General features: G+C 40.6%; 1 protein-coding gene across 1 annotated transcript in view; it reads left to right on the top strand.

The window, feature by feature from the left end:
* Nucleotides 1-27,363, top strand: part of ADGRV1 (adhesion G protein-coupled receptor V1) — a 452,962-nt gene that overhangs the window by 157,263 nt on the left and 268,336 nt on the right. The window contains exons 75-81 of the mRNA XM_054714338.1: nt 411-1,432; nt 3,324-3,441; nt 4,401-4,572; nt 7,619-7,861; nt 15,562-15,969; nt 22,692-22,876; nt 26,830-27,079. Of these exons, the coding sequence (XP_054570313.1) occupies nt 411-1,432; nt 3,324-3,441; nt 4,401-4,572; nt 7,619-7,861; nt 15,562-15,969; nt 22,692-22,876; nt 26,830-27,079 (2,398 nt within the window). The remainder of the gene's footprint in view (nt 1-410; nt 1,433-3,323; nt 3,442-4,400; nt 4,573-7,618; nt 7,862-15,561; nt 15,970-22,691; nt 22,877-26,829; nt 27,080-27,363) is intronic.

Genomic DNA, 27,363 nt, shown 5'->3' with positions numbered 1-27,363 from the left:
GATTTTGCATCCAGCAAGAGCAACTATTTCTATTTGGTAGATAAGACACCTGGCTGACATCCAGAACATTCTAAGAATTTGTGGTTTCCTGTGCACTGATCCTAACAGAGAGCCTGACGTGTCAGACCTTTCAGAGAGCAGCTCTGGGCTGACCAGAGAAGCAGAGCAGGCACCTCTGAGCTCTTCACTTTGCTCCAACGTGTTAGGGCCCCTCGCCAGTAACAGCAGCTCCTGTTCTTACATTTCTTGTGCTCTGATTTTTTCATAGCAAGTATGTAGGGTTTTATGGAATTTGAAAGGGCATGTCATGTTTAAGATGCCCTCCTGAGCAGCATCTTAAATGTGTGAAAAATGAATCTCCGCTGTGGTATTTCTATTTTCATCAATTCTTTCTTGTTGTTTTTTTCCAGATCAGGTTTCACTGTTGCCGAGATTGAGCCAATGGGAATCTTTCAATTTTCCCCTAGTTCAAGGCATATCGTTGTGCCAGAGGATACTCAGATGATCAGATTACACGTGCAAAGACTCTTTGGGTTCCACGGCAATCTTATTAAAGTTTCCTATCAGACAACCGCAGGAAGTGCAAAGCCACGGGAAGATTTTGAGCCTGTTCAGAATGGGGAGCTGCTTTTTCAGAAATTCCAAGCCGAGGTTCATTTTGAAATAATCATTATTAACGACCAGCTTCCCGAGATAGAAGAATTTTTTTACATTAATCTAACTGCAGTAGAAATTAAAGGATTGCAAAAGTTTACAAAAACAAACTGGCGACCGCGCCTGAATCTGGATTTCAGTGTGGCAGTGATCACAATACAGGATGATGACGACACAGGTCTCGTTCCCATTGGAACTGACTCCTCCACCACACACCCCGACGTGACCAAGGTAACTGCCACTCCACAGCCGACTGAAATGGTGGCCACTGTTACTGGGGCAACTGCGATCCCTGAGACCCCTGTCACCCAGCCCGATGTGGCCACGGGAACTGCAAATGTTTTCATTCATGGAGCCTTTAGTCTTGGGCCGCCCATTGTTTACGTTGAGGAGGAGATGAAGAATGGGACATTTAACACAGCAGAAGTTCTTATCCGAAGAACTGGTGGCTCTACTGGCAATGTCAGTGTAACGGTAAAAACTTTTGGTGAAAGGTCTGCTCAGAAGGAACCACATGCATTGCCCTTTCATGATGCCTATGGACTTTCCAACCTAACGTGGGCGGTGGAAGAGGAGGACTTTGCAGAACAAACTCTCATCCTTACATTTGCAGATGGAGAAAGAGAACGGAAAGTATTGGTTCAAATTTTGGACGATGATGAGCCTGAGGGGCAGGAATTCTTCTACGTGTTTCTCACAGACCCACGAGGGGGAGCACAGATCGTGCAGGGGAAGGATGACACGGGGTTTGCAGCTTTTGCCATGATCATTATTACAGGTATCTCTTTGGAGGGATGGCGAGAAAAATGTACCACTTTTGTGGTATAGGATTTTTTTTATAAGGTCAAGCTATCTTTAATTGAAAGAGCGAATTATTTGAATTATTATAGTCATTCATTAAACATCGTTTTCCCAGACTTATAGACACAGAGCAGACTGGTGGTTGCCAGCGGGGGGAAAGGTTAGGGGATTGGGTGAAAGAGGGGAAGGGATTAAGAAACACAGAAGATAGTTATGAAATATTCATGGGGATCTAAAGTACAGTATAGGAAATATAGTCAATATTTTGATAACCATCTATGCTGCTAGGTGGGTATTGGCAATATCAGGAAAGCACTTTGTAAAGTATATAATTATCCAACCACGATGCTGTACACTTGAGACCGATACAAAACAATATTGAAAATAAACTGTAATTGAAAAATAAAAATGGGGTAAAAAACAACAAAGAAAACCACACAGTCTTCCTATGGCATGGACCCACACCATGAACACAGGTGTTAGGCTAGAATTTAATGGACTGTAAATGTCACTTAGCTCAGAGCTAGTTAAACAATCTATACTTTTACAATATATAGAAAACCTTAAACATACTTAAGTCCATGTTCTTCCTCTGAAATATACTTAATTTAGTCATCCAAGTACACAATTGCCCATCCTGTTTGAACCCTCATTCTAGGTTGCCCAACCACTTTCAATAATCCATCCCAAAGTCTAAGATCTCATTATCAAGAAATTAGTTGTATCTGTTGGGAAATAGATTAAAACTATCTTTTTCATTTTTGTTTTGGACCAATGCAGTATATTACATAGTTTTTGTTTGTTTGTTTGTTTGTTGTTGTTTTTTTTTTTTTTTTACTATTGAGTGTACATATTACAATAGTGTAAAAATGTGATGATTTTTTAAAGAATTCCTCATGTGGCTTATAAAATATTTTGGTGATAATTTGCAATTTTCCTCAGAAATCATACTATATTTCTTTAGGTAGGTTAGCTTGTTTTGTCAATACATTACAGTAAGTATTTGTCTACTCTGCTGTTTTATACAGACATTTACAAGTTTTACACAGTGCTTAGAGTTAAAGATGACACTATGAGAAAACAGTGCACTATTTCAGTGCAGTGCAGACCCTACATTTTTTCCAGTTTAGACACAATTTTGTAGTATGAGGGTGTCTGTAACCTCAATTTACAATAATGTAACTTCAATAGAAATTAAAGGATTACAACAGTGTACGAAAACGAACTGGCAACGATACCTGAATCTGGATTTCAGTGAGGCAGTGATCACAATACAGGACTGTGAGTTAAAAACAACAACAAAGAAACTCGTCTGAGTGTTGCTCAGATGACTTTCTTTTGCTCAGAGTTACTCAGGAGCTCTTTATTAGTTCTGTTTTTCTCTGGGGCAAATAATTGAATGTGTAATATAAATGGTCTTGTAGTCAACTCTTTTATAGGGAGATAAATTAGTTAAATGGAGTTCATTTACTTAATAAATATTTATTGAACACTTACAGTATGCTGGCCACTGTTCTTGGTCCTGGGGATACAGCAGTAAATACAGCCTTGCCGCTGTGGTAGAATTGCATTCTGTGAGGATACACTGACTCTAAACGATAAACATATATAAAACATCAAGGGCCATGAGATATATAGTCTCATCCGAGAGAGATGAGCAGGTATCTCAGCATGGGGAGTAGGATTTGAAATTTTCTTTCTTCTGGTCTTCTGTTCTCAAAGCGTTAGCCGCCTCGAGGTCATCATTTTTATTCTAGCCTGTTTTTAGTAAAGATCTTTTATACCATCTCAGCTGGAAAGATTAGTGGAGCATTGGAGAGCTTTTGAAGTCCTAAGTATGCTATATAACCCTGCATTTTTCTTTTCAGGGAGTGATCTTCAAAATGGCATCATAGGATTCAGTGAGGGGTCCCAGAGTGGGCTCGAGCTGGGTGAAGGAGCTGATAGGAACAGACTGCATCTTACTGTCACAAGGCAGCCAAACAGGTGTGTGTGTGTGTGTGTGTGTGTGTGTGTGTGTGTGTGTGTATACATGGAAGATGTAACAACCAGTGTGTCTGTATTTGAATTCATAAGGTGGTAAAGGCAGGTTCAGATGTTGGTAGAAGGTAGTGTGGAATTTGTTGTGTCAGTGTTCAGATGCTCTAGTTCTTGGTCTGTGATTTAACACACTTGGTTTATGAGCATGACTTAGGGCTACCTTGAATGTGGTGTACTTCATAAGGTGCAGATTATGTAAGTTATCACTGCATCACATTTACTATTGTGTGATCACTCCGCATGCAGAACCATTTACTGTTAGGGACACGTGCAGCACCAAAATTTTGCTTGCGACTTAATTTTGTATAGTACACACATTCTGAATGCTCATTATATACATGCACTAGGTATGCACATGTACATGTATATATGTTATCTTTACAATTTGGGGCCTAAATAATCTCTGAAAATGTTGGGCATCTCCTGCCCTTTATTTTTATAACAACCATTTTTAGCAGTAGTATTTTTCCTTTAGAAGAGTTCTTATTAAAAGGCAAACAAGGAACATTTACTTGGAGCCAGAAGTTCTCTATTATTTTTATTTTCATACTAGAGGCCCGATGCATGAAATTCATGCAAGGGGCTCAGCCCCCGCCCCTGTGGCTTCGTCCAGAAGGTCATCTGGAAGGACATCCGGCCTAATTAGCATATTATGCTTTTATTATTATAGATTTCTGGTACATAATAGGCATAATAAGCAGAAAAATATTATTTTCTTTCACATTCCTGATACACAGTGATTCAATGAACACTTATTCCAGATTGAATAGAGTATAGTCAAATAATACTATGTACAGTACATGCTTTGGATGAAGAGGTACACTTAGGAACAGTGGTAACACATTCTGCACACAGGGATAAGGCACTCTGTTCCTGCATTTGCACAGGTTTTGCTTTGCTCCTAGGGCCTTTGAAGATGTCAAGGTTTCCTGGCGAGTCACATTTAACAAAACGTCCCCTGTGCTCCAGAAGGACGGAGTGAACCTGAGGGATGAACTTCTCTCTGTGTCTGGGACCACAACCTGTGCAGCCGGTCAGACAAAGTGCTCCATCACCATGGAGCTCAAACCCGGGAAGGTAAGAAATGAGGAGGATAGCATTGTCAATTTCTAATTGTATTGCTTTAGAATTTGTATTTTAAAGCCACTTTATTGAAACATACATTGGTCATGTGGAGACTATGTCTCGTCTAGCTGTAATATCGAAATCTGTTTGCTGGGTGACAGACTTAGAATTGATTTCATTAGAGAATTTTTATAAATAAGCTCATTAGTGTACACTTAAAACTAATACTTGTTATATGTCAATTATATCTCAGTGTTTTTTTTAAAAAGCTCATCAGTTTTCTTTGTTTCTGTTTCTTGTCATTTCTAAGATTCTTCCTGGCCCACCTGCTCAATGTGTGAATGATCCCTTGAATCATTTTCAGCCAATTAGTATCTCTGATTATGCTGAATATTTAGTGTTTTGCTTTTATTCTATCTATAGATTTAATCATATCATGTCTATGGATTTCATCATAGGATGAAAGTTCTCTTTCTTCATCTACAGTTAGAAAGTTCCATTTTGATCTACTTACGGGGCAGAGAGGCCATGCTTAAGTGTGGCCCATCAGACTCTGGATAAATTTCTATTGGTTCATGTTGCACATGGCACTCAGGAGACAGGCATTCTCCCCTCTTTCCAAAGGATTCTGCATTATTCAGGTGGTATTGGTCACTGATGTCCTAACAGAGCTTTAGTCATTTAGAATCATGTGTGGCTTTTGTTTAAAAAATGACTGTTCTGTGATACTTTAATACCTAAGGAGCACTCAGTAGTATTTGTTGTTTGCCTACTACTTAATTTATTAAACTAAAATATTTAATACAAAAACTAGTCATAATATTATGAATGTTCAAAAGTATATATATATATATATATGTATATATATATATATATATATATATATACATATATATATATATGTATATATATATATATATATATATATATATATATATATATATATATACACACACACACAAAAAAAATATATATATATATATATATATACATATATATATATATATATATATATATATAGAGAGAGAGAGAGAGAGAGAGAGAGAGAGAGAGAGAAACATCTTTGAGAGAAAAACATCAGTTGGCTGCCTCCTGTATGCCCCCTACTGGGGATAGAGCCCACAACCCGGGCAGTGCCCTGACCAGGAATCAAACCAGTGACCTCTTGGTTCATGGGTCGATGCTCCCTTGTATATGCCAAACACTTAAAACAGCAGAAAAAGCACACACAAATACAATTACAGTTGACCCCAAACATACGTTGGGGTTATGGGTACCACCTGCCTTTGAAGTTGGAGATTCACTTTTAACTTAAGTCAGCCCTCCACATTCAATGATTCCCAACTGTAGACCAAACATACAGTTGACTCTTGAACAACACTGGTTTGGACTGTGCAGGTCCACTTATACATAATTTTCTTTTAAAAGTCTCAAATTCAACTAATTTTAATTATTTACTAAGTGATTTTCTTTTTGCTACTCAAATAGTCATGTCATGTCACTGAAACCCTATTAAACTGGTAATTTTCATTTTTCTTTAAAGATCTCTGGGAGTTTATTTGCTTTATAGCAATAACATATTCCACAGCCAGCCTGATTTTTCCTGAACTAAGCCTTTCAACCAATACTTCCCAAGAACTTGATTTTTTTTCATCAGAAAGAGTTTTAGAGATCTTAATCTATGAACTAGAGAGGTGTGTGAGAGTTAACGGTTGGCAAAGGCTCTGCTGTGGACCACCTTGGTAATGATAAAGTTAGGAAATAAGTTTTTAAAATACTGACTTCCCACTGATTTTTTTCATTAGCTACTAATATATCCTATCACACTGAAAAGGAGGAACTGAAATGTCAGTATTCAAAATATTTGATCAGTCCTGGCCGGGTGGCTCAGTGAGTTGAGGCATTGCCCAGTACACCATAAAGCTTGCATGTTTGATTCCTGGTCAGGGCACATACCTAGGTTGTGGATTTGACCCCCCGTTGGGGTGTTTACAGATCAATGTTTCTCTCACATTGATGTTTCTCTCTCTCTCTTTTTTTCCTCTTCCTCCCTCCCTTCTTTCCTCCCTCTCTAAAAACCAATAATAAACCATATCCTTGGATGAGGGTTAGAAAAAAATTTTGATCATATTATTCTACTTGAAAACATTTAAATCCTTTTCTATGCATTTGTTCAAATAGGTTTATGCCCACAACACCCCACATTTACTAACTCTCCCTTAAGGACACCACTTTCTCCAGGATGCCTCCCTTGGTATCTTGTTAGAATTCTTAATCCTTTAAATTACTAAGACTATATGTAAGTTTCTTATGGAAGTTATCGGTTTTAAACAGGGTCAACATTTAATTTTATCTTGCCTAAATTTAGATTTATTTGATTCTGAATTTTGGAAAATACATAAAACTACCAAACTGACTATTTATTATTAATATTTGGTCACATTTATGTCCAACCCTTTAAAAATAAAACCTTCCTGACAAAGTTGAAGCTCTCTTTTTCCTCTGTCCAGAGTAATGCTGCACCTCCATGCCCTGCCCTGTCCCCAACCCAACCCCTCCACCTGAGCCAACTAGCCATGGCATTTTAATTTTTAAATGTTTAAATAGATATGTGTTCATTAATGATAAGAAGTGAGCTTTATGTAATTTTAGCTTTACATTTATTGCATCATGCTATGCATACCATCATGCAACTTGATTTTTCATTCATTATGTTTTCAGATCCATCCATATGGAAAAATATTGAAATACTTCATTCCTTTTAACTGTTAAATAGCATTTCATTGTATAAATATATTTTATTTATCCTTTTGCTTATTGAAGTGCATATAGATTGTCTCCTGACATTGATTTTTACAGTAAGAAGCTTACCCAGGGAGAAAAATGGAGTTTCGTAAATTCCATGGTAATCTAACATAAGATTTGAATTCTGTAATCATGCAGACTGTATTTCTAAATATACATTTATTTCTGTAATTATGTATGAATAGTACCTATTAACATCAGAGTTATCTAAAAATAGAAAAAATTGGTAATCTTTTTTTTTTTTCATTACCAGATACCACAAGTTGAAACATATTTTTTTGTGGAACTATATGAAGTCACTGCTGGAGCAGCGATAAACAATAGCGCTAGATTTGCACAGATCAAATTCTTACAGAGTGCTGGACCTCAGAGCCTCGTGTATTTTTCTGTGGGTTCTCGGCTACCAGTGGCTCATAAAAAGGCCACTTTAATCAGTTTGCAGGTGTCCAGAGATTCTGGGACAGGACTACTGGTATCTGTTAACTTCGGTACCCAGGTAAGCATCAGATAGACATTAACAGTTAAGGTTTTCTTCTTTATTGCCTGAGTAGTGAAATAGAGAATAATCAATACATTATTTTCTTATGATTGCATCATAATTCACATTATGCTTATTATATTAAGCTTCATGTTTTAAAATGATAGTCTTTTGTATTTTTCTTTCTTTTGAAAAAGTTGGTTGTGTAATGCAAACTGTCTTGCATAAATCTGTTTTACAAGATCTTTAGAGAGTTAAAATTTCTTCCCAGTGTAACTGTATAAGACCAGCAACAAAAATCAAGGATCTTTGTTATGGTTTATATTTGAACTAGTTGAAAATCTTCTCTGGAATTTCAAGCACCTACTGATCTGTATATTTCTTTAAATCCATGAGCTCATGTGGTGTTACTGCCACTTTTCAAATCCATCCTATTAGGAGACATCAGGTGAAAGAGAGGGAGCAGCTAGGTATCCAGGGACTCAGAAGAGCAGTACTATGTAACATGAAGTGACCAGATCCTGGGATTGGGTCAGACCACACCATACACCTTTCCAGCATTATTTTTTTGTTAATCCTCCTCCAAGGATACTTTTTCCATTGATTTTAAGAGAGTGGGAGGGAGGGAGTGGAGAGAGAGAAACATCGATGTGCGAGAGACACATCTACTGGTTGCCTCTACATGTGCTTTGACTAGGGCCATGGATCAAACCTGTACTCCAATGAGAAGGGAATTGAAGTTGCCAAAGTAATAATCTGAGTGCCAATATATCTGTCATATTTATTTATAGACTTTCTAGATTCTTCATAAGTGATTCCTTGCAAAACACATGCTGCCACTAGCATGTAACTCATCGCATTTTTATAACACTGTGGAAACATGAAGGGACCCTGTGGGGTGGAAATGTTCCGTATCGTGACTGTATCAATGTCAGCATCCTGGTTGTGAGCTTGTATTGTTACACAGAATGTTACCAAAGAGGGCTGTTGGGTAAAGAGCCCAGGAGGTCACTCTATTATTTCTTGTAAACTGCATGTGAATCTACAGTTATCGCAAAATGGAAAGTTTAATTTTAAAAATTAGAAATAAAAGTTTCACTTCTCTGGTATTTTATTTCCCTATTGCTTCATTGCCTCTGTATTTTCTCTCTCTTAATGCTCTCTTTGCATATTACTAGAAGGCAAAGACATATAATTCCATTTTCAGTAGCTGGCAAGAATGAGCAAATTATGGACCAAGTTGCTAGTCTATTACAATGATATCAGTCCTCATTTTACCTCTTTAAATAGTTTTTCATTATGTAGTTAAAACAGTAGCTGTAGTGTACGTACTCTGTGGTAGGTCAGCAATCCCAGGACATAAATACTATAATCTTATCACTCGTTCTCTTATATCTACATATTTGTGATAAAAAGGTAAGGGATATCAAGTTTTGAGATAATGAAAATATCACTCATTCCAGTTAGTTAGCATTAAATCCAATAGGCCTGTAGCTAATCCAAATTTGAAAACCAATTTAAATGCTTTCGTTTATGTAAGTGTGTACTGGCCCAAAGCACACAAGCTCAAGAAAGAACAAGCTTCCCTCCTTAGGCACACATTGCCTCTTCTAGGCAGAGGCTATTTCTATATTGCTTTCCGTTGTTTCTTTTAAATTGCATAGTGCTTCTTGTTTTTATATATGTATTTTATAAACACAAGAACATTTTGATGATTCCATTTCCTTTCGACGTCTGAATTGTGAGATAAATCCTACAGGAAAACAGTGGGCAGGAAGTATATGTGCAGTTTGTAGTAAAAAAAAAAAAATCACCCCCACCTAGCTTAAGAAATTGAGCTTTATCAGGATCATAGAACTAGATACTGTGGACCCTTCTCCAGCTTTTTCCTTGCAGGATAACCTCTCCCCAACTTGCTTTTGAGTTATTCCCTTGCTTCTACCACCTACCATATGCTGTTTAGGTGTTACCTCTTTTGGAAATTATGCAAATGAGATTCTGCCAACTGTTTTGTTTCATGGTGCGCTTCTTTTGCTCAACATGTTCGTGTGTATAGTTCTTTCACTGTCACTGTGACATAGTATTCCAATGGATACTTTAGTTTATCCATTCTTGTGTTGTTTCTGTCAACAAGGTTTTTTTTTTTCTTTTTTCTTTTTTACCATTTTGCTGCAGGTGTTCTTAAAAACCTTTTATCTCCACTGATTTTTTTCATTTTTTGACCCACCTGGTCATTTCCTCTTTCTGGAAGATGCTCTTCTCCTTTGGGCCCTTACCTACTCTTAGCCCTTACCTCACTGGCAGCTTCTTCCTGTTGCCCAGTTGGTCTTCCTGGCCAATAAGTAATGGGGTGCACCAAGACAGAGCATGTAGGTCTGTTTTCTTCAAATATAATCTACTAGTAGCCCGGTGCACGAAATTCGTGCACATTGAAAGGGAATTAATTAGATGAAATATTTTAATATTGCTATTTGCCCTTTCTCTATAATAAAAGTGTGAGAGATAAAAGGAAATGAGTACAATGTATATGAAAATAATACATAAATTTATTAATAAGTAAACAATAACAAACTGATATAACAATAACAAACTCGTAATATAAAAACAACATTGATGCAAATAATGATTGATAAAGTGATTAAACTTATTCTAATATCTTCCTGTATACCACATTAAGAGTAAAAACACTTTCAGAGTGCTTGACTAATTTCCCTTGAGATAAAGTATTTACAGCTTTAACTTTAACGTAACATGCTCTTTGAACTCAAGAGAAAGCAACAGCCGTAACTGGTTTGGCTCAGTGGATAGAGCATCGCCCTGTGGACTGAAAGATTCCAGATTCGATTTTGGTCAAGGGCATGTACCTTGGTTGCGGGCACATCCCCCGTAGGAGCTGTGCAGGAGGCAGCTGATCGATATTTCTCTCTCATCGATGTTCCTAACTATCTATCCCTCTCCCTTCTTCTCTGTTAAAAAAATCAATAAAATATTTTTTAAAAATGCTTTAAAAAAAAGTGAGAGAGAAAGCAACATATAACTGACCATGTCCAAAAATGGGTTCAGGTAGGAATATCCCTACTCTGTCTAGAGTTTGTCCTTGTGATTTATTAATAGTCATCACAAATGCTGGCATAACAGGAAAATATCTTCGAATTAATTTAAATGGGTGGCCAGTGTCAGATGGGGACAAATCAATTCTTGGAATCAGAACAATCTCTCCCTCTGCAGATCCTGTTAATATTTCAGCTTTGATAATGTTAGGTTGCAATCTTTTGATAATAAATCTGGTACCATTACAAAGACCCCATTTACTGTTAAGATTTCTCAATAGCATGATGATTGCACCCACTTTCAATTTTAATTTATGACATGGCATTCCAGAAGGAGTAATACTATTAAGAAATTCAATAGGAAAATTTTCCTTTTCAGCATCATCTGTTGAGTCAATGGAATCACCACTCAAATAGGCATGAAAATCTCTATCAAGTATATCCAAAATTTCTTCATTTAATTTTTGAACGTGCTCATTTTTTGAACAAAGAATTGCATGTTTAGATATATTTTTAATATTATCTATAGATATACTATTTCCAAAGATGGCTTAAATAATAGATCCATTAAAAATCATTTCATGGGGAATTTCAATAATATCCATTCCTAAATGAAAATTGCTATCAAGTTTGCCATCTCCAAGTTTTACTAACCATTCACTATAAGCAGAATCCTCTGATCTCATATTTGTTTTAAGAGACAACTGTCTGAAACATCCCCAAACACTACAGTACTATAAAACTTATTTGTACTATGGCTAATCATATAGCATGGCAACACAAAAATCCCCTCTGAAAAGAACTTTCCCACCAAATGCAACATTCAAATTAGCGCCAGCGAGAGCTTTATATGTATGGCACGTGTGCGAGTCAAAGTTTATTTTTATATTTCCAGTGCGTCATATGTACCAGTTGGTCGGACGGATGGACAAATGTCGGTCACTTAGCCTTTTATCTATACAGATTATAAGTCATGATTTTAACTTTTTAAAAAATTATCCTTTAATATCTCCAAAGCACAATGAGTAAGAATCTGAAGGTTTATGTGGCTTCTATTTGGTTTCTAGGACAAAGTTCTTTCCTTTACCCACCACTCACTTCTCTCCTTTTACTCTTGTATGTTAATTCCAACATAATTTTTGTAACACCTCTTGAAAAGGATCCCACCAAGTTTTTGATAGTCCACATGATAAAACTTACAGAAAAATACAGCATGAGACTTTCATTCTCTCACTAAGTTCTTCATATAACTGTAATTCCTCAGCCTCTAAAGAATGAAAAAGGAGAATAAAAGTGCCTTCTCTCATTCCAAGGCCTTTCTCAGTCAGGCAACCACAAAAAGAAAGAATGAGCCTACAATTCATGCCATGTAATCTCTATCAGGCATAATTCAAATCCCATCATGCAAAGTCTGGGATAATTAAAATGTATAAGAGAACAGTGGTGACCTGGGGGAGAACTTATGAAACCTTGTCTCCTGCTTTTGCTGAACATTCTTTTCGTTATGCTAGACTCCAAGTCCCTATCCGGGACCTGGTCAGATGGCTGTGGGTGCTAACCCATGCCACCTGGATCCGCGATCGGGGACCTAGGCAGGCGGCTGGGGGTGCTAACCCATGCCGCCTGCCCTGGTCCGTGATCCGTGATCGTGGACCTGGTCAGATGGCTGTGGGTGCTAACCCACGCCACCTGGATCCGTGATCGTGGACCTGGGCAGCCTGCTGCAGGCATTAACCCACGCTGCCTGCCCTGGTCCATGATCCCTGATAGGGGCTTTGAGTCAGCTGCCACTGGCGATGGCTGACTTGAAGCCCTTATCCCAGACCTGGTCAGGCAGCTGCGGGCGCTAACCCACACCGCCTGCCCTGGTCCGAGATCGGTGATGGACCTGGGCAGGCAGCTGCCCTGGTCCGTGATCCCTGATCGTGAACCTGGGCAGGCGGCTGCAGGCCTTAACCCACACCACCTGCCCTGGTCGGAGATCGGTGATTGCGGACCTGGCCAGCCGGCTGCGAGCATTAACCCACGCTGCCTGCCCTGGTCCATGATCGGTGATGGACCTGGGCAGGCAGCTGCCCTGGTCCGTGATCCCTGATCGTGGACCTGGGCAGGCCGCTGCAGGCCTTAACCCACACCACCTGCCCCGGTCCGCGATAGGTGATGGCGGACCGGGGCAGCCGGCTGCGGGCTTCAACCCACGCCGCCTGCCCCGGTCTGCGATCGGTCATGGCGGACCTGGGCAGGCGGCTGCGGGCTTCAACCCACGCCGCCTGCCCCGGTCTGCGATCGGTCATGGCGGACCTGGGCAGCCGGCTGCGGGCTTCAACCCACGCCGCCTGTCCCGGTCTGCGATCGGTCATGGCGGACCTGGGCAGCCGGCTGCCCCGGTCTGCGATGGGTCATGGCGGACCTGGGCATGCGGCTGCGGGCTTCAACCCACGCCGCCTGCCACGGTCTGCGATCGGTCATGGCGGACCTGGGCAGCCGGCTGCGGGCTTCAACCCACGCCGCCTGCCCCGGTCTGCGATCGGTCATGGCGGACCTGTGCAGGCGGCTGCCCCGGTCTGCGATAGGTCATGGCGGACCTGGGCAGGCGGCTGCGGGCTTCAACCCACGCCGCCTGCCCCGGTCCACGATCGGTCATGGCGGACCTGTGCAGCCGGCTGCGGGCTTCAACCCACGCCGCCTGCCCCGGTCTGTGATCGGTCATGGCGGACCTGTGCAGGCGGCTGCCCCGGTCTGCGATCGGTCATGGCGGACCTGGGCAGGCGGCTGCGGGCTTCAACCCACGCCGCCTGCCCCGGTCTGCGATCGGTCATGGCGGACCTGGGCAGCCAGCTGCGGGCTTCAACCCACGCCGCCTGCCCCGGTCTGCGATCGGTCATGGCGGACCTGTGCAGGCGGCTGCCCCGGTCTGCGATCGGTCATGGCGGACCTGTGCAGGCGGCTGCCCCGTCTGCGATTGGTGATGGCAGACCTGGTCAGCCGGCTGCCAGCGCTAACCGCCTGCCCCAGTCCACCATCATGGCTTGGATCGCACTGGCATGGGTGCTCCCCTCTCCCCCCCCCCCCCCCCCACCATCTTTGCTGGTTTAACGTATATTTGCTTCTGATTGGCTGGTGGGCGTGGCTGGTGGGCGTGGCTGGTGGGCGTGGCTTATGGGTGTAGCGGAGGTGCGGTCAATTTGCATATTACTGTTTTATTATATAAGATTAAATAAATGAGAACTCTTGAATTTTTATCACCATTCTCTTCACCACCCTGATCTAGACTCACATATCTGATTGCTCTACTTGACATCCTCATTTGAATGTTTAAAAGGTATCTAAGACTTAATATGTATAATAAATAACTTTTGATTTCTCCCTTAACAGTATTTCCCATTTTCCACTGTTCATCGAAGCAAACATCCTCAATTCTTCTCTTCCTTTCCACCCAACATTGTATTAGCCAGAAAGTCCTACTGACTCTTCATTCAAAGTATATTTCCAATCTTTGCACATATCACTCTTTCTACTTATACAACCCTACTTCAGGTTATCTCTTCTCCCTGCCTCATGCATATCCCCTGCTACAGCCACAATAGTCACAAAAAGATAAAATCTGTCACTCTCCCAGAAACCTCCAGGGTCTTCCTGCCACACTTTGTAACATGGATGTACATGATCTGGCCCCTGCCCACCTCTCTGATGCCAGCTTCTTGCACTTTTGACCTTGTTCCAATCACATTGGCCCTCTGGCTCTTCCTCAGGGCCTTTGTAATTGCTGTTCCCTCTACCTAGAATGCTTTCCCCCAGATCCTATGTGCCCTGTTCCCCTACACCACTGTGGTCTCTGCTCAAATGTCACATCAACAGCTTCCCTGAGCAACCTTATCTAAAGTAGTACCCTTACCATCACCCTGCATGCCGCTGCATAGTCTTACTTTTCTTCATAGAATTTATCTTCATATAAAGTTATGTTGTTAATTCTATAACTTCTGTCCGCTGCTAGGCTCTGTGAGTGCAGGGATTCTGTTGTTCATATCTGCACCCACAGTATGCCACCTGGCAGGTATTGGGAGTTTAGTATTTGTTTGCTCATTAGCAAGCAAATTCACATTACTTTGGTTCTTCCTTGACTAAGTTCTCATGCTTCAATTTACAAAAAACTTTCAATAACCACAATTCCAAGAAATTCAGGTGTGTATATGCCCAAGGTCCTATTCCTTAAGGTGTTTTCATATCTCAGTAAAAATAACAAGAGACCAATTCCTCCTTTCTTCCCTCTGCTTTCTCTTTTCTCCCCAAACCCCATCTCCTCCACATTTCCAGGTGAAAATGCAAATACAAATATTCCCTCTTTTCCTCCATACTTACATTTGCAGCCTGTGTTATTTAAGCACAGTGTTCACAGTTGGGGAAATTCTGTGAGGCAGTAGGGACAATTAAATTCTCTTTCTTGGTCTACTCTAAGGCATCTGTCTTTCCTAACCTCATCACTGTATGATGTACATTTTCCCCTTTAACTGAGGAGATTAGAAAAAGTATAAAACCCACTGATTTCGTTGTAATGTTGTCACGGCCCATCAGTCTAAGAAAAATAAAATTTGCTTAAGGAGTAAGAGTTTGTGTGGGACAAGATCAGAGGTGTCGCAGCTTCACTGAGGCATGTTGTTTAATTTCTAGGAGTTGAGGAGTGCTGAGACAATGGGAAGGACACTCATCTCTCCAGCTCTTTCTGGGAAGGATTTTGTGAGAACTGAAGGCACCTTGGTCTTCGAACCTGGCCAGAGAAACACCGTATTGGATGTCGTCCTAACCCCAGAGACAGGGTCTTTAAATCCATTTCCTAAACGCTTCCAGGTTGTACTTTTTGACCCAAAAGGTGGTGCCCGAGTTGATACAGTGTATGGGACTGCCAACATCACGCTTGTCTCTGACGCAGATTCGCAGGCCGTGTGGGGGCTTGCGGATCAGCTGCAGCAGCCCCTGGACGGGGACATCCTCAACAGAGTGCTCCACAGCATCAGCATGAAGGTGGCCACAGAGAACACTGACGAGCAGCTCAGTGCCGTGATGCACTTAATACACAAGGTAAGACTTGCAAGTGTCAGCAGCTGGTTTAGGAAACACACATACACTTTTATTATGTCAGTGAACATCTACACTAATAAAAGAGAAAGATGCAAATTGACCATACCTTCATGATGCCCACCAGCCAATCAGGAGTGAATATGCAAATTAACCCAACAGAGATGGTGGGTTAATTTGCATACACAGGCATTGAGCGGCCAGGGGCGTTCCGCACCGCCCCAGCAGCTCCGGGCCTCTGGGCTGCAAGGGAAGGCGGAAAGGCGGCTCTGGGCCAGAGCAAAGGCGGTGCCGGCAGCCAGGGCAAGGAAGGCCCATTCTTGCATGAATCTTTGTGCATCGGGCCTCCTGTGAAATTATAATAGGATGAAATTTCTGAGCATAGAAGTGGAACTTATCATAGTTGATCATGTATTTTTGCTTGCATGTGACTTATGCCTATTTGGAAACCCCAGTCTTAAACTCAGAGAGTGACGATTTATCTGCTGCTGCAGTGAGGACAGCCCAGTGTCTGAAAAGGGGCACCAGATGTCAGAAGCTACAGGCTCTGTCTGATTCTCGAGAAAGTGGACGAATATCTTTTGAAATTGCATCTGTTTTTTGAGTCTATAAAAATAGAACTTGAACTAGATTCCCAGTTCTTCCTATTTAAATGCGACAGAACAGGAGCTTTTGCCCTCAGCTTGTTTGTTGCTCCTCCCAGGCACTGAAAACTTTCACAGAATAGGATAATTTCAGACACTCAAATAACCAGATAACTTCAGGCATTCAAATAGGTATGGACTTAGACCAACTAGGTTTTATTTTAAGCCTATTTATTTGTTTACACTTCTGCAAATGATGGAATTACATGGAGATGTTAGACTCTAAGAATAAATGAAGCATATTTGAAAAGCATCATTGTTAAAGGAAAAGACTCTTATCAGGGTTTATTTGAGGCTTTTATTAGAAAAACTAGAGGCCCGGTGCATGAAATTCATGCACAGGAGGGGGGCCCTCAGCCCAGCCTGCACCCTCTCCAATCTGGGACCCCTTGAGGGATGTCCGATCACCCATTTAGGCCCAAGCCAGGACTGCTGGCTCCCAACCGCTCACCTGCCTCTGCCTGATTGCCTACAACCACTTCTGCCTGCCAGCCTGATCACCCCCACCCCCCTGCCAGCCTGATCAACACCTAACTGCTCCCTGGCCAGGCCAATTGCCCATAACTTCCCTCCCCTGCCATCCTGGTCACCCCTAACTGCCCTCCCCTGCCAGCCTGGGTTTCCCCCACAACTGGGTCCCCCCCTGTAGGCTTGGTTGCCCCCATCTACCCCTCCCCATTGCAGGACTGGTCCCTCCAACTGCCCTCCCCTTCAGGCCTGCCCCCCCCCACACAACTGCCCTCCCCTGCAACCCTGGCCCCCCCCGCAACTGCCCTCCCCTGCAGGCCTGCCCCCACAACTGCCCTCCCTTGCAGGCCTGGTCTCCCCCAACTTCCCTCCTCTGCTGGCCCAGTCGCCCCTAACTGCCCTCCCTGCTTGCATGATCACCCACAACTGCCCTCCTGCAGGCCTGGTCCCCCCCAACTGCCCTCCCCTGCAGGCCTGGTCCCCACCTACTGCCCTCCCTTGCTGGCCTGGTCTCCCCCAACTTCCCTCCTCTGCTGGCCTGGTCTCCCCCAACTGCCCTCCTCTAATTGCCCACAACTGCCCTCACCTGCAGGCCATCTTGTGGCGGCCATCTTGTATCCACATGGGGGAAGCCATCTTTGACCACATGGGGGCGGCCATCTTGTGTCTTGGAGTGATGGTCAATTTGCATATTACTCTTTTATTAGATAGAATACTTATCAATATATTGATATATAAGTAAAAAAGATTTTGAGTACATGCATATGAATTCTTAAATACTATATTTCTTATGTGTGAACTTTAAATCCTTAAAATGTTTACAATGGGGTTTTAGATGGTCATGCCTATTTTACTTTTTTTATATGTCTCTTAAAATCCAGTGCCTGAAGGGTAGGAAAAAAAAATTACAAAGCACACAGGCAGGAGGAGAAGGCCTTGCCAAATAGTGTAAAGCGAAGAAAAGTGACTATTTCATGCAGAGACTTCTCTTCCTGGCAATGGAACCCTGGGTTTGGGAGTCTAGTATGGGTCTGGGACCCCTTGCTCCTCAGCAGGGAACCTCTGCTGCTAAGATATCCCTCCTGATTTGTACCCGTCACATGTGGGTTTGGGACCAGCCTGTTGTAGGTCTCTGCCCCAGTCTCGATGTCGCTTCTTTAAATCCCTGGTTGTAGGACTTCCATTCAGCTAGATTTTAGGAGGTTCTGAATGATGGTTGTGATGTAGTTTAGTTGTAATTTTTATATTGTTGTGGCAGGAGGGAAGTATGCCTACACCACCATCTTGACCAGAAGTATGAGTCATTTTTAATATATAAATTTGAAGTGGAGACCCAGAAGTCATACAGGAAATGATTAATAAACTTCACCACATAAAATTTAAGCAAAATTTATTTTTGCATATATCATTAGCAAAATCAAAAGACAGCTAATGTTATATGTCAATTATATCTCAATAAAACTGGTGGTAAGGTAAGAAAAATAAAGACAACTAAGGGGTGTAGGGAATATTTATGCAAATATATGTATAACAATAATGTTTATTTCAGCACAATACTAGCTAATAAAAGAGTAATATGCAAATTGACCATCACTCCAACACACAAGATGGCTGCCCCCATGTGGTCAAAGATGGATGCCCCCACAAGATGGCCACCACAAGATGGCCAGCAGGGGAGGGCAGATGGGAGGGACCAGGCCTGCAAGAGAGGGCAGTTGGGGGCGATCAAGCCTGCAGGAGAGGGCAGTTAGGGGTGACCAGGCCGACAGACGGAGGGAAGTTAGGGGTGACTGGGCCTGCAGGGAAGGGCAGTTGCGGGGGACCCAGGCCTGCAGGGGAGAGCATTTGGGGGGGACCAGGCCTCAAGGGAGGGCAGTTGGGGGCAATCAAGCCTGCAGGGGAGGGCAGTTAGGGGTGATCAGGCCTGCAAGGGAGGGCAGTTAGGGGCAAATAGGCTGGCAGGGGAGCAGTTAGGCATCAATCAGGCTGGCAGGGGAGTGGTTAGGGGGTGATCAGGCTGGCAGGAAGAAGCAGTTAGGGGCAATCAGGAAGGCAGGCAGGCGAACAGTTGGGAGCCAGCAGTCCTGGATTGTCAGAGGGATGTCCAACTGCCCATTTAAATGGGCAGTTGGACATCCCTCGAGGGGTCCCAGATTGGAGATGGTGCAGGCTGGGCTGAGGGACACACACCCCCTGTGCACGAATTTCATGACTGGGCCTTTAGTATATAATAACAAAAAGCAGAAAAAATAAGCATCAATTAGAGGGGTGTGGTATATCCATAAAATGCATAAGAATTTTCATGTTTTAGACATATTTATAATAATGAGAATAAGATAATAAAACAGGCACCGAAAATGTATATGACCACACACAGCAGGTTGTAATTTTAGCAAGTAAAATATAGTTAACTTTGAATTTCAGATAAACAATGAATGAAAACATTTTTATTTGCATGTACTTACATGAGACAATTATATATTTTTATTTGCATGTACTTATATGAGACAATTATTGGTTACTTACCTGAAATTCAAATAGAGTCACTTAAACTTTATCTGTCAGTCATTCATATATTTTAAATGCAGTTAATATGAACTCTAAGATAACCTCAGATTCAAAAGTAGAACATCCATGTACTGGATGGAAGTTCATTCTACAAGGTCTTATATTTTAAGTGAAATTGTTTCATATTTGTAAGTTTTATTTTCCCCCAGATTTTAGCTTCTTTGAAACAGAATTCGCTCTATACTACATATTTTTTATAGGAAGAGCTCAGTAAGTCTCATATATTGTTATTACACTCACCAGAAGTGACTACTTATTTATGTTCAGAAGACACAGCTATGTGCTGAAAAGAGCATGAACTTTAAATGACTCACTGTATGTTGGAGAAAATTCAGCTGTGGGTTTGGGCAAATTTTTGCTATGACAATATTCTATCCTTTGTTTTTCCTAGATATACTAGTAGTGAAATGAAAATTATTTAAAATGCTGGGTTTTTTTTTAAATAATAATTTCAGTCTTTTAAGACTGCTGGATTTTATATACAAAATTTAATGTCTTAGGGTTTTGGTTTTCAGATTATGAAAGCTTGGTGAAACATGAGTCAAGAGGTGTTGCCTTTAATTTTGTGTTCTGGAACACTCGAAAGCACAGGAATAATATGTTCTGTGGAAGTTTGATGTACTCTCCACCCTTTCCAAAGATCTCCTTTTTTGTTTTCTTCCTGACAGTTTAAAAAAATTTTTCCATGGTTGATTCAGGCTTTCTTGTAAGCCAGTTTTAAGAATTGGGGGGAAGGTTCTTTTTACTGTTTATGTAAAATGGCCCTTTAGAGCAAAGTATTTCTTCTTATGGTATATTTTAATAATATATATCTTATATTTTAAGAATTATTTTTCACATTTGATTTATTTTATAATCACACTAACAGTGGTTTAGACATGGTCTATATTTTGCTCCCGGTTGTATATTTCGTGCTTGCAGTAATTTTGTGTGACCTGGCTGCAAACTGAGCCAATCTGTGTTGTTGTTCTGGGACACACAGGTGGGGGGATGTTTGCAGTCAGGGTAGGGGGGCTGTCACAGTGCCTCCTGGGACATTCACCATCTTGGTGCACTCAGAAAGTGAGGCATCCTCTTTCTGCCTCCATTTCCTTATCTGGAATCAAAACAAAATAACACCAGCCCCTCCCTCACAAGATTGTTGTGAGAATGAGAGAAGCTAGTATAACCGGTGAAGAATAGCACCTCTATAAACCAAGGGTTATGTAAATGGCCTTTTGGTTTTTGTGTGTTTTCCTAAATCTTTCTTTTGCCCTTGAATGTGAATGAATGGTTGGGTGGCTCTCGAATTTTGGATCACAGCCTTTAATTCTCAAAATTCCACATGTTGCTCCGGTGGTTTCTGGCATTTCATTTGCAAAAAAAAAATCTGATTGAATTTTTGTTTCTCTGTTAGTAGTTTTTTTCCTGTCTGTTTTTCTGGTGAGATTTTTTTTTTTAATTCTTGAAATAATATTTAAAAATCACCAGATACATCTGGTGGTGTTTCTTTTTCTTATTTTCACTGGTATAAGCAAGCTCTGCATTTTTAGCCGCAAGTATTTCCTTAGTTTATTAAGGAACTGTGTAGGTTTTGCCTCTACCTGCTCCTTTTATGTGCTTGGTGTATCTTATGGATTGGTCCTGTTTGTTATATTTTCTCTGAGTCCTGGGAGCATTTCTTGAGTTTATTTTCCATTTAACATATTCCTTTTGTATCCAAAGAGCTGTCCCCTGTCTCCATTATAATTTTTACTTTGTTAAATTTTTATTTGTACTTTTTATCATCTTTTCCTTATAGATCATTATCCATTCTTCCTTACTATCTTTGAGATGGCTACTCTTAAACTTGGATTTTGAGTTCAGCCATCACCTTGGTACCATATAGATTATAAAACTATTAAAAAATATATGGGAAACATGAGCCACTACTTCAATGAGCTTAATTAGTAGGAGTAACACGACAAATCATTTCAACATTGTCATCATAAGTTCGTTAATAAAAGTACGTGCAAAGTACAAAGAGAGCCATCATGTATATGATCAGGCAGGTGGGGCCCAGTGTAGAAGTCATAGAGAAATGATGACTAATTTGGGTTTTGAAGAAGTCATAGGGACTTCTCAGATATATAAGAGTGAGTGGAATAACAAGTCAATGGCTTCACATCAAAGTTTAGGCAGACAATAAAGATGTGGCCTCCATCATTCTGGCAAGGAAAGAAACCAAATCATGAAGGCTATTTCTCCTCTTCGTCTCCTTTTCCCTCAGATAGCAAATAACCCGGTTCTTTAAGGTAGGAAGGCTCATACTCACGGATAAAGGCAAGAATGCCAAGAGCTCTTGACTACCCTTGGTTGGAATAGGATTTCCTCATTTGATGTTTTAGGAGTTTAGTGACATGTGGTGGTTTCTGTTCGTTGAACACTGATAATCAAGAATAATCTTGCCCAGCCAGCATGTCAGTGGTGAGCATTGACCTATGGACCAGGAGATCACAGTTCGATTCCCAGTCAGGGCATATGTTCGGGTTGTGAGCTAGATCCCCAGTGTGGGGCGTGCAGGAGGCAGCCAATCCATGATTCTCTCTAATCATTGATGTTTCTATCTCTCCCGCCCTCTCCCTTCACCTCTGAAATCAATAAAAATATATATTTTTAAAAATAATAATCTTGCTTCTATATGGACAATCTTGTATTTACTTCCTTAGTTGGTCAAAATAATAATCCTTGGGGTAGATATAAAAGAGATTAATTTTGACTCATAATGTTAATTATTGTAGTTAAAAGTAAGTGATCCATGCAACCATTTTAGGCTTTGTCTAGTTATTAAATAGAACATATTATGGTGGTTGTGTGTTTTTTTTATAAATGATTATTTTTGTTTTTTAAAGTACAAATGGATGTTTTTGAAATATAATTTTGATCCTGATTTCTCTTAAATTCTTCATAGGTTCATCCTTATTTTGTTAATGCTAATAACTGTTAATAAAGAACACATTATAGTATATGATACATTATCATTTAAATGGTTTATTAAGATATATTTTTATATTTGTTTTTCCCCAGATAACTGTTGAAGGAAAAAAGCAAGCATTCAGTATTGAAAACCGAAATCTCTTCTATGATATTCTTTGTGCTCTTATTAACCCAAAGCGCAAGGACACTAGGGGATTCAGCCACTTTTCTGAAGTGACTGAGGATTTTGCCTTCTCTCTGCTGACCGATGTTACCTGTGGCTCTCTGGGTGAAAAGTAAGTGTCATTTAATATACTAGCTGTACATTCTATGGATGTATTCCTTCACAGTGTACAAAGTAATACACAATGCAAATAACATTTTTATGCTGTAACTAAAGACTATACAGTTAATGCATTGTATTAGTGCACAAATGAAGTTAATTATTTGAAAAAAACACACACAGCAATTACATCAAGAAAAATAAATTTATCCTGGCAACAATATATCCCTCTTGTTTTGAAGGGTCTTTTATAGGGTCTTTTCTTTACTCTTACTCATATAATGAATAGAAGATACATTCTGAAAAAAAGGAAGGTGATTCCCACCTTTAGATGGGCTTTGATGTGCCGGTAGCGGGTGCTTCCCCGGAGTTGTGGTTCAGTTTCATCTGTTTGGAGGCATCTCTCAGAATGTTGTTGAACTTCAGACTCATTGTTTCATGGCAGGAAGCAAGCAAGAGGAAAGAAAAAAATAAAAAGTGGCTCATGTTTATTAGTATTTATGAAATTAATTTTGTAACTGTATGTTAGTAGTCTTCAGAAGTCACGGTGTTTTAAACTGGGTAAGTGTAGTACAAAACTCTAAAAATGTTTATTTCTATTTGATTTAACATAAACATGGTGGATAATAAATAATAAAAAAAGAGTGAAAATGGAGATTTCCCCCCCCAGTTCTCACTGAGAAATATCTGTTATTTAAAAAGAAATGATTATTATTTAATGGGACATGTCTGATTTAAAATGTTTATGTAATCTCTTTAAAGTTTATTCTTTTAAGATCTTATTGATTGATTTTAGAGAGAGAGGAAGGGAGAGAGAGAACACGAGTTTGTTGTTCCACATACAGGGTGGTCGATTCCTGTATGTGCCCTGACTGGGGATGGAACACACAACCTTGGCATATCGGGACGATACTCTAACACACTGAGCTACCTGCCAGGGCCTCTATAAACTTTATATTTTATTTATTGATGAATGCTGTGATCAGTATTCATTAAGATATGTTGATATTTTGAAGACTAATTTAAAAAATTTGGTATAATAATTTAAATCATCTATTTATGGGGCCCTTTATGAACTGACATGTTATTTTAAATATTGTTTGGATTGTAAGACTTTTATCTTTACTTCTTAGATCACAAGACACATAAAGTTCAAAGAGATAGTAAACCCAGATATAAAATTGTTACAAGATAGATCAAAGATTAAATAATAATTATAATAACTGATATTAACTATTCCTCTGCTCTAGTTTTGACACTGTATTAGATTGAACAATATGAAATTGCTTCTTATCTAGATATTAACAATATAATAAGTGTTATACGGATTGAACTAGTCCTTAGTAAAAGTTGTACATGTATTATTTTATCCCCACAAAAGATCAGTTTAAGTAGCTGTTCAAGGATAGGTTAGGGCTTTTATTGTTCCTATTTACAGATGTAGAAACTGAGGCTAGGGGCCTTACACAGCTTGCCGGCGGTCACATGATTAGTCCAGGGGGAGGCCTGGGCTCGGTTCCAGGCCAGCAGGCCAATCCCAGGCCTACTTGACTCCACTACCCTTGCTGGCCTCTGTGCCATGTGGTCAGAAGTGATTGTAAACCACTTGCTTTGAAACAGATCTTCCATTCTGATCCCATGACTCCAAAGTGCTCCAGACTTTCATCCCAGGTCAGTGCCTGGGTGTGACTTGAGGTTTGGGTACAGAACCAGCATCCCCTTACACTGTATTCTTTTAACCCTGATGGTCAAGTCCTGGGGACTTCTTTTTCTTTTCTTTTTTAAAAATAGATTTTTATTGATTTCAGAGAGGAAGGGAGAGGGAGAGAGGGATAGAAACATCAATGATGAGAGAGAATCATTGATTGGCTGCCTCCTGCATGCCCCCCCCTACTGGGGATCGAACCCTCAACCCGGGGATGTGCCCTTGACTGGAATTGAACCTAGGACTCCTCAGTCCACAGGCCAATGCTCTATCCACTGAGCCAAACTGGCTAGAGCTGCTTTCTTAATGAGGAGCATCATCAGAGCACCTGAAAAGCTCTGCGAGCCCTTTCAGGAGGCCCCTTCTGCAGTCCTCCCTGTTCCGAAGTCCAGCTGAGACCAGCGATTAGCAGGTCAGCTCCTCAGTGCCATTTGTAAATATCTCTAATGTCTCCAGAAACCTCTGAAATGGATGATTCCTTTACTTCAAGTACGTTTGCACTGAGGCCACGGTGTGTGTGTATACGCATAGTTAAGAAATAGCCTTTTACTGTTCTTCCCTGTTATACTGTGTTCAACTATGTTGTTCAGTTAAGTCATAGTTCATTGTTTTACATTCCCTATAGTCCCAAATCTTTAAATTTTTTTTCTGTATGTTTCCAAATTACCAGGATACTGAGGTTGTCTTAGATATGAACCATCTCCCCTGCTGTGATTGTTAGTTTCCATATCTGTGCCTTCAAAGGCCCAGTGAGAACTCCGAGCATCTGAGATACACAGACAGAATGGTCCTTTCTGTGTTGTTGCCTAATGTATTCCCTGGGCCTAGAACAGTGGTATGTGGTAGATTCTCAGTGGCTGTAGTACAATGAGTGACTAGAATGAATAAATGAATCAATATCTTTCCTTCCTCTCCATACACTTACCTTTCTTTCTAAGTTGTCCAAGAAGAGGAAACAGCATGTACAATGGTAGTCAGGCAAGAATAGCATGGTATGTTTGGGAAGGCCATCAACCTTTAAAGGTTAAACATGGTATACGTTAGGTGTGGTGTGGTGTGTGTGTGTGTGTGTGTGTGTGTGTGTGTGTGTGTGTGTGTGTGTGAAAGAATCAGACTTAGGGCGTCAGACTGTTAGGGAGGTGTGTGTGGCCTGTACACCTTGAGGTGCTTCAATAGGGGTCTTGGACATTAGGGTCTAGAGCCCTGGATGAAAGGCTGGATTAAAGATAGGTAAAGTTGGGGTGGCCTCTTTTTTAGAGAGAGGGCCTATAGCTAGAGATAAAGATTAGCTATTACGTTTTCCTTTCTTTCTCAAATGTTCCATTGAAAATCTTTGTTCCATTTCCTTGGTTAGCAGTCTTGACAAGGTATCATTTAGAATCATGATATAATTATACATACTATACCTGTGTTGTGGCCTATATCACTTTTTAACATTTAATGCCTCATTTTTATCCTAATATCCTCTGAACATTTCCAGGCAGGTTTTAGATGTGATTCATCCTTGTATCTCCTCATTGTTTGCAAACATAATGTGTCTACTGATAAGATGTATCAGATTCACTGGAGGACTGGTTAAAAAATACAGAGTCCTAAAATCCCTAGCTCCCTCCCCAGGTAAGGGTCCTGATTTAGTAATTCTGGGATGTTATCTAGAAATCTATATTTTTAAACAAGCTTTCAACTGATTTTAACACACACTGAGGTTTGGAAGCAATTTCACGGAGCACAGAATCTTATGCCTAGGGGATGTCCAAAGCGGTATTGTTAAATGGATAAAGATCACTGTTCAGGGCTATTTCTCCTACCAGTTACATGGTCAAATTAGCAATTAGAAAGGGGCGAGGGAACTCTTGATGAAAACATGGCTGCAGATATATAAAGTTTACGATAATCTTAAGTAAAACAGAGCGTTTCCTTAGTGATGTGCCTTTCCTCCAACCTGTTCCACTGATGCTGATATGACTGACACTGCAAAGTCCATTTTACAGCCACAAATGGTATCTGATATCCATGCTTTAGGTTATAAGGGGGATCAGCCAAAGGGATGCAGACATTTCTGTGAAAAAACCACCACAACCATAAAAGAACTGAAAGCACATTTCTCTCTGCTGCTCTGGGTTGGTAGTGTCCTGGTTATACATTAAGAACAGAGCCCTGGTGTAATGCATTTTAACAAATACAAGGGGATATATAGAACAAATACAAAAAATATATAAAATGCATGCCGCTGCAGCTGATCCTTTGCTTTTCTGTTGTAGAAGCAAAACCATCCTCGACAGCTGCCCATATTTGTCAATACTGGCTCTTCACTGGTATCCCCAGCAAATCAATGGGCACAAGTTTGAAGGGAAGGAAGGCGATTATATTCGAGTTCCAGAAAGGTTATTGGATGTCCCGGATACAGAAATCATGTCTGGGAAAAGTCCGTGTGAATCTGTCCAGTTCACAGAGTATAGCAGCCAGCAGTGGTTTATAAGTGGAAACAGCCTTCCTGCCCTGAAAAATAAGGTAATCTATCATTATAAAGAATTATGGTTGGGATCTGACTTTTGCATAGCAGCCACACTGCTCAGAATGCATTAGCTGGATCAGATTTGTGGGAAGTGCTACACATGGTGAGCTAATTATGAAACATGCCCCATCTTTATGAACTATTTGTCAAATGTTTTGCCTTAAAAACAGCTGGAAATATTTTCTTCATGTTTTATTGAGCAAACTATATATAATAGAGGAACAGTGAAAAAATATAGTTTTTACTAATATTATCTTATATATCCCACTCGTGATGAAGT

Source organism: Eptesicus fuscus, chromosome 4, assembly GCF_027574615.1.
Source record: "Eptesicus fuscus isolate TK198812 chromosome 4, DD_ASM_mEF_20220401, whole genome shotgun sequence".
NCBI lineage: Eukaryota > Metazoa > Chordata > Mammalia > Chiroptera > Vespertilionidae > Eptesicus > Eptesicus fuscus.
The sequence above is the reverse complement of the archived record's forward strand: the minus strand, read 5'-3'. Positions and strand labels throughout refer to the sequence as shown.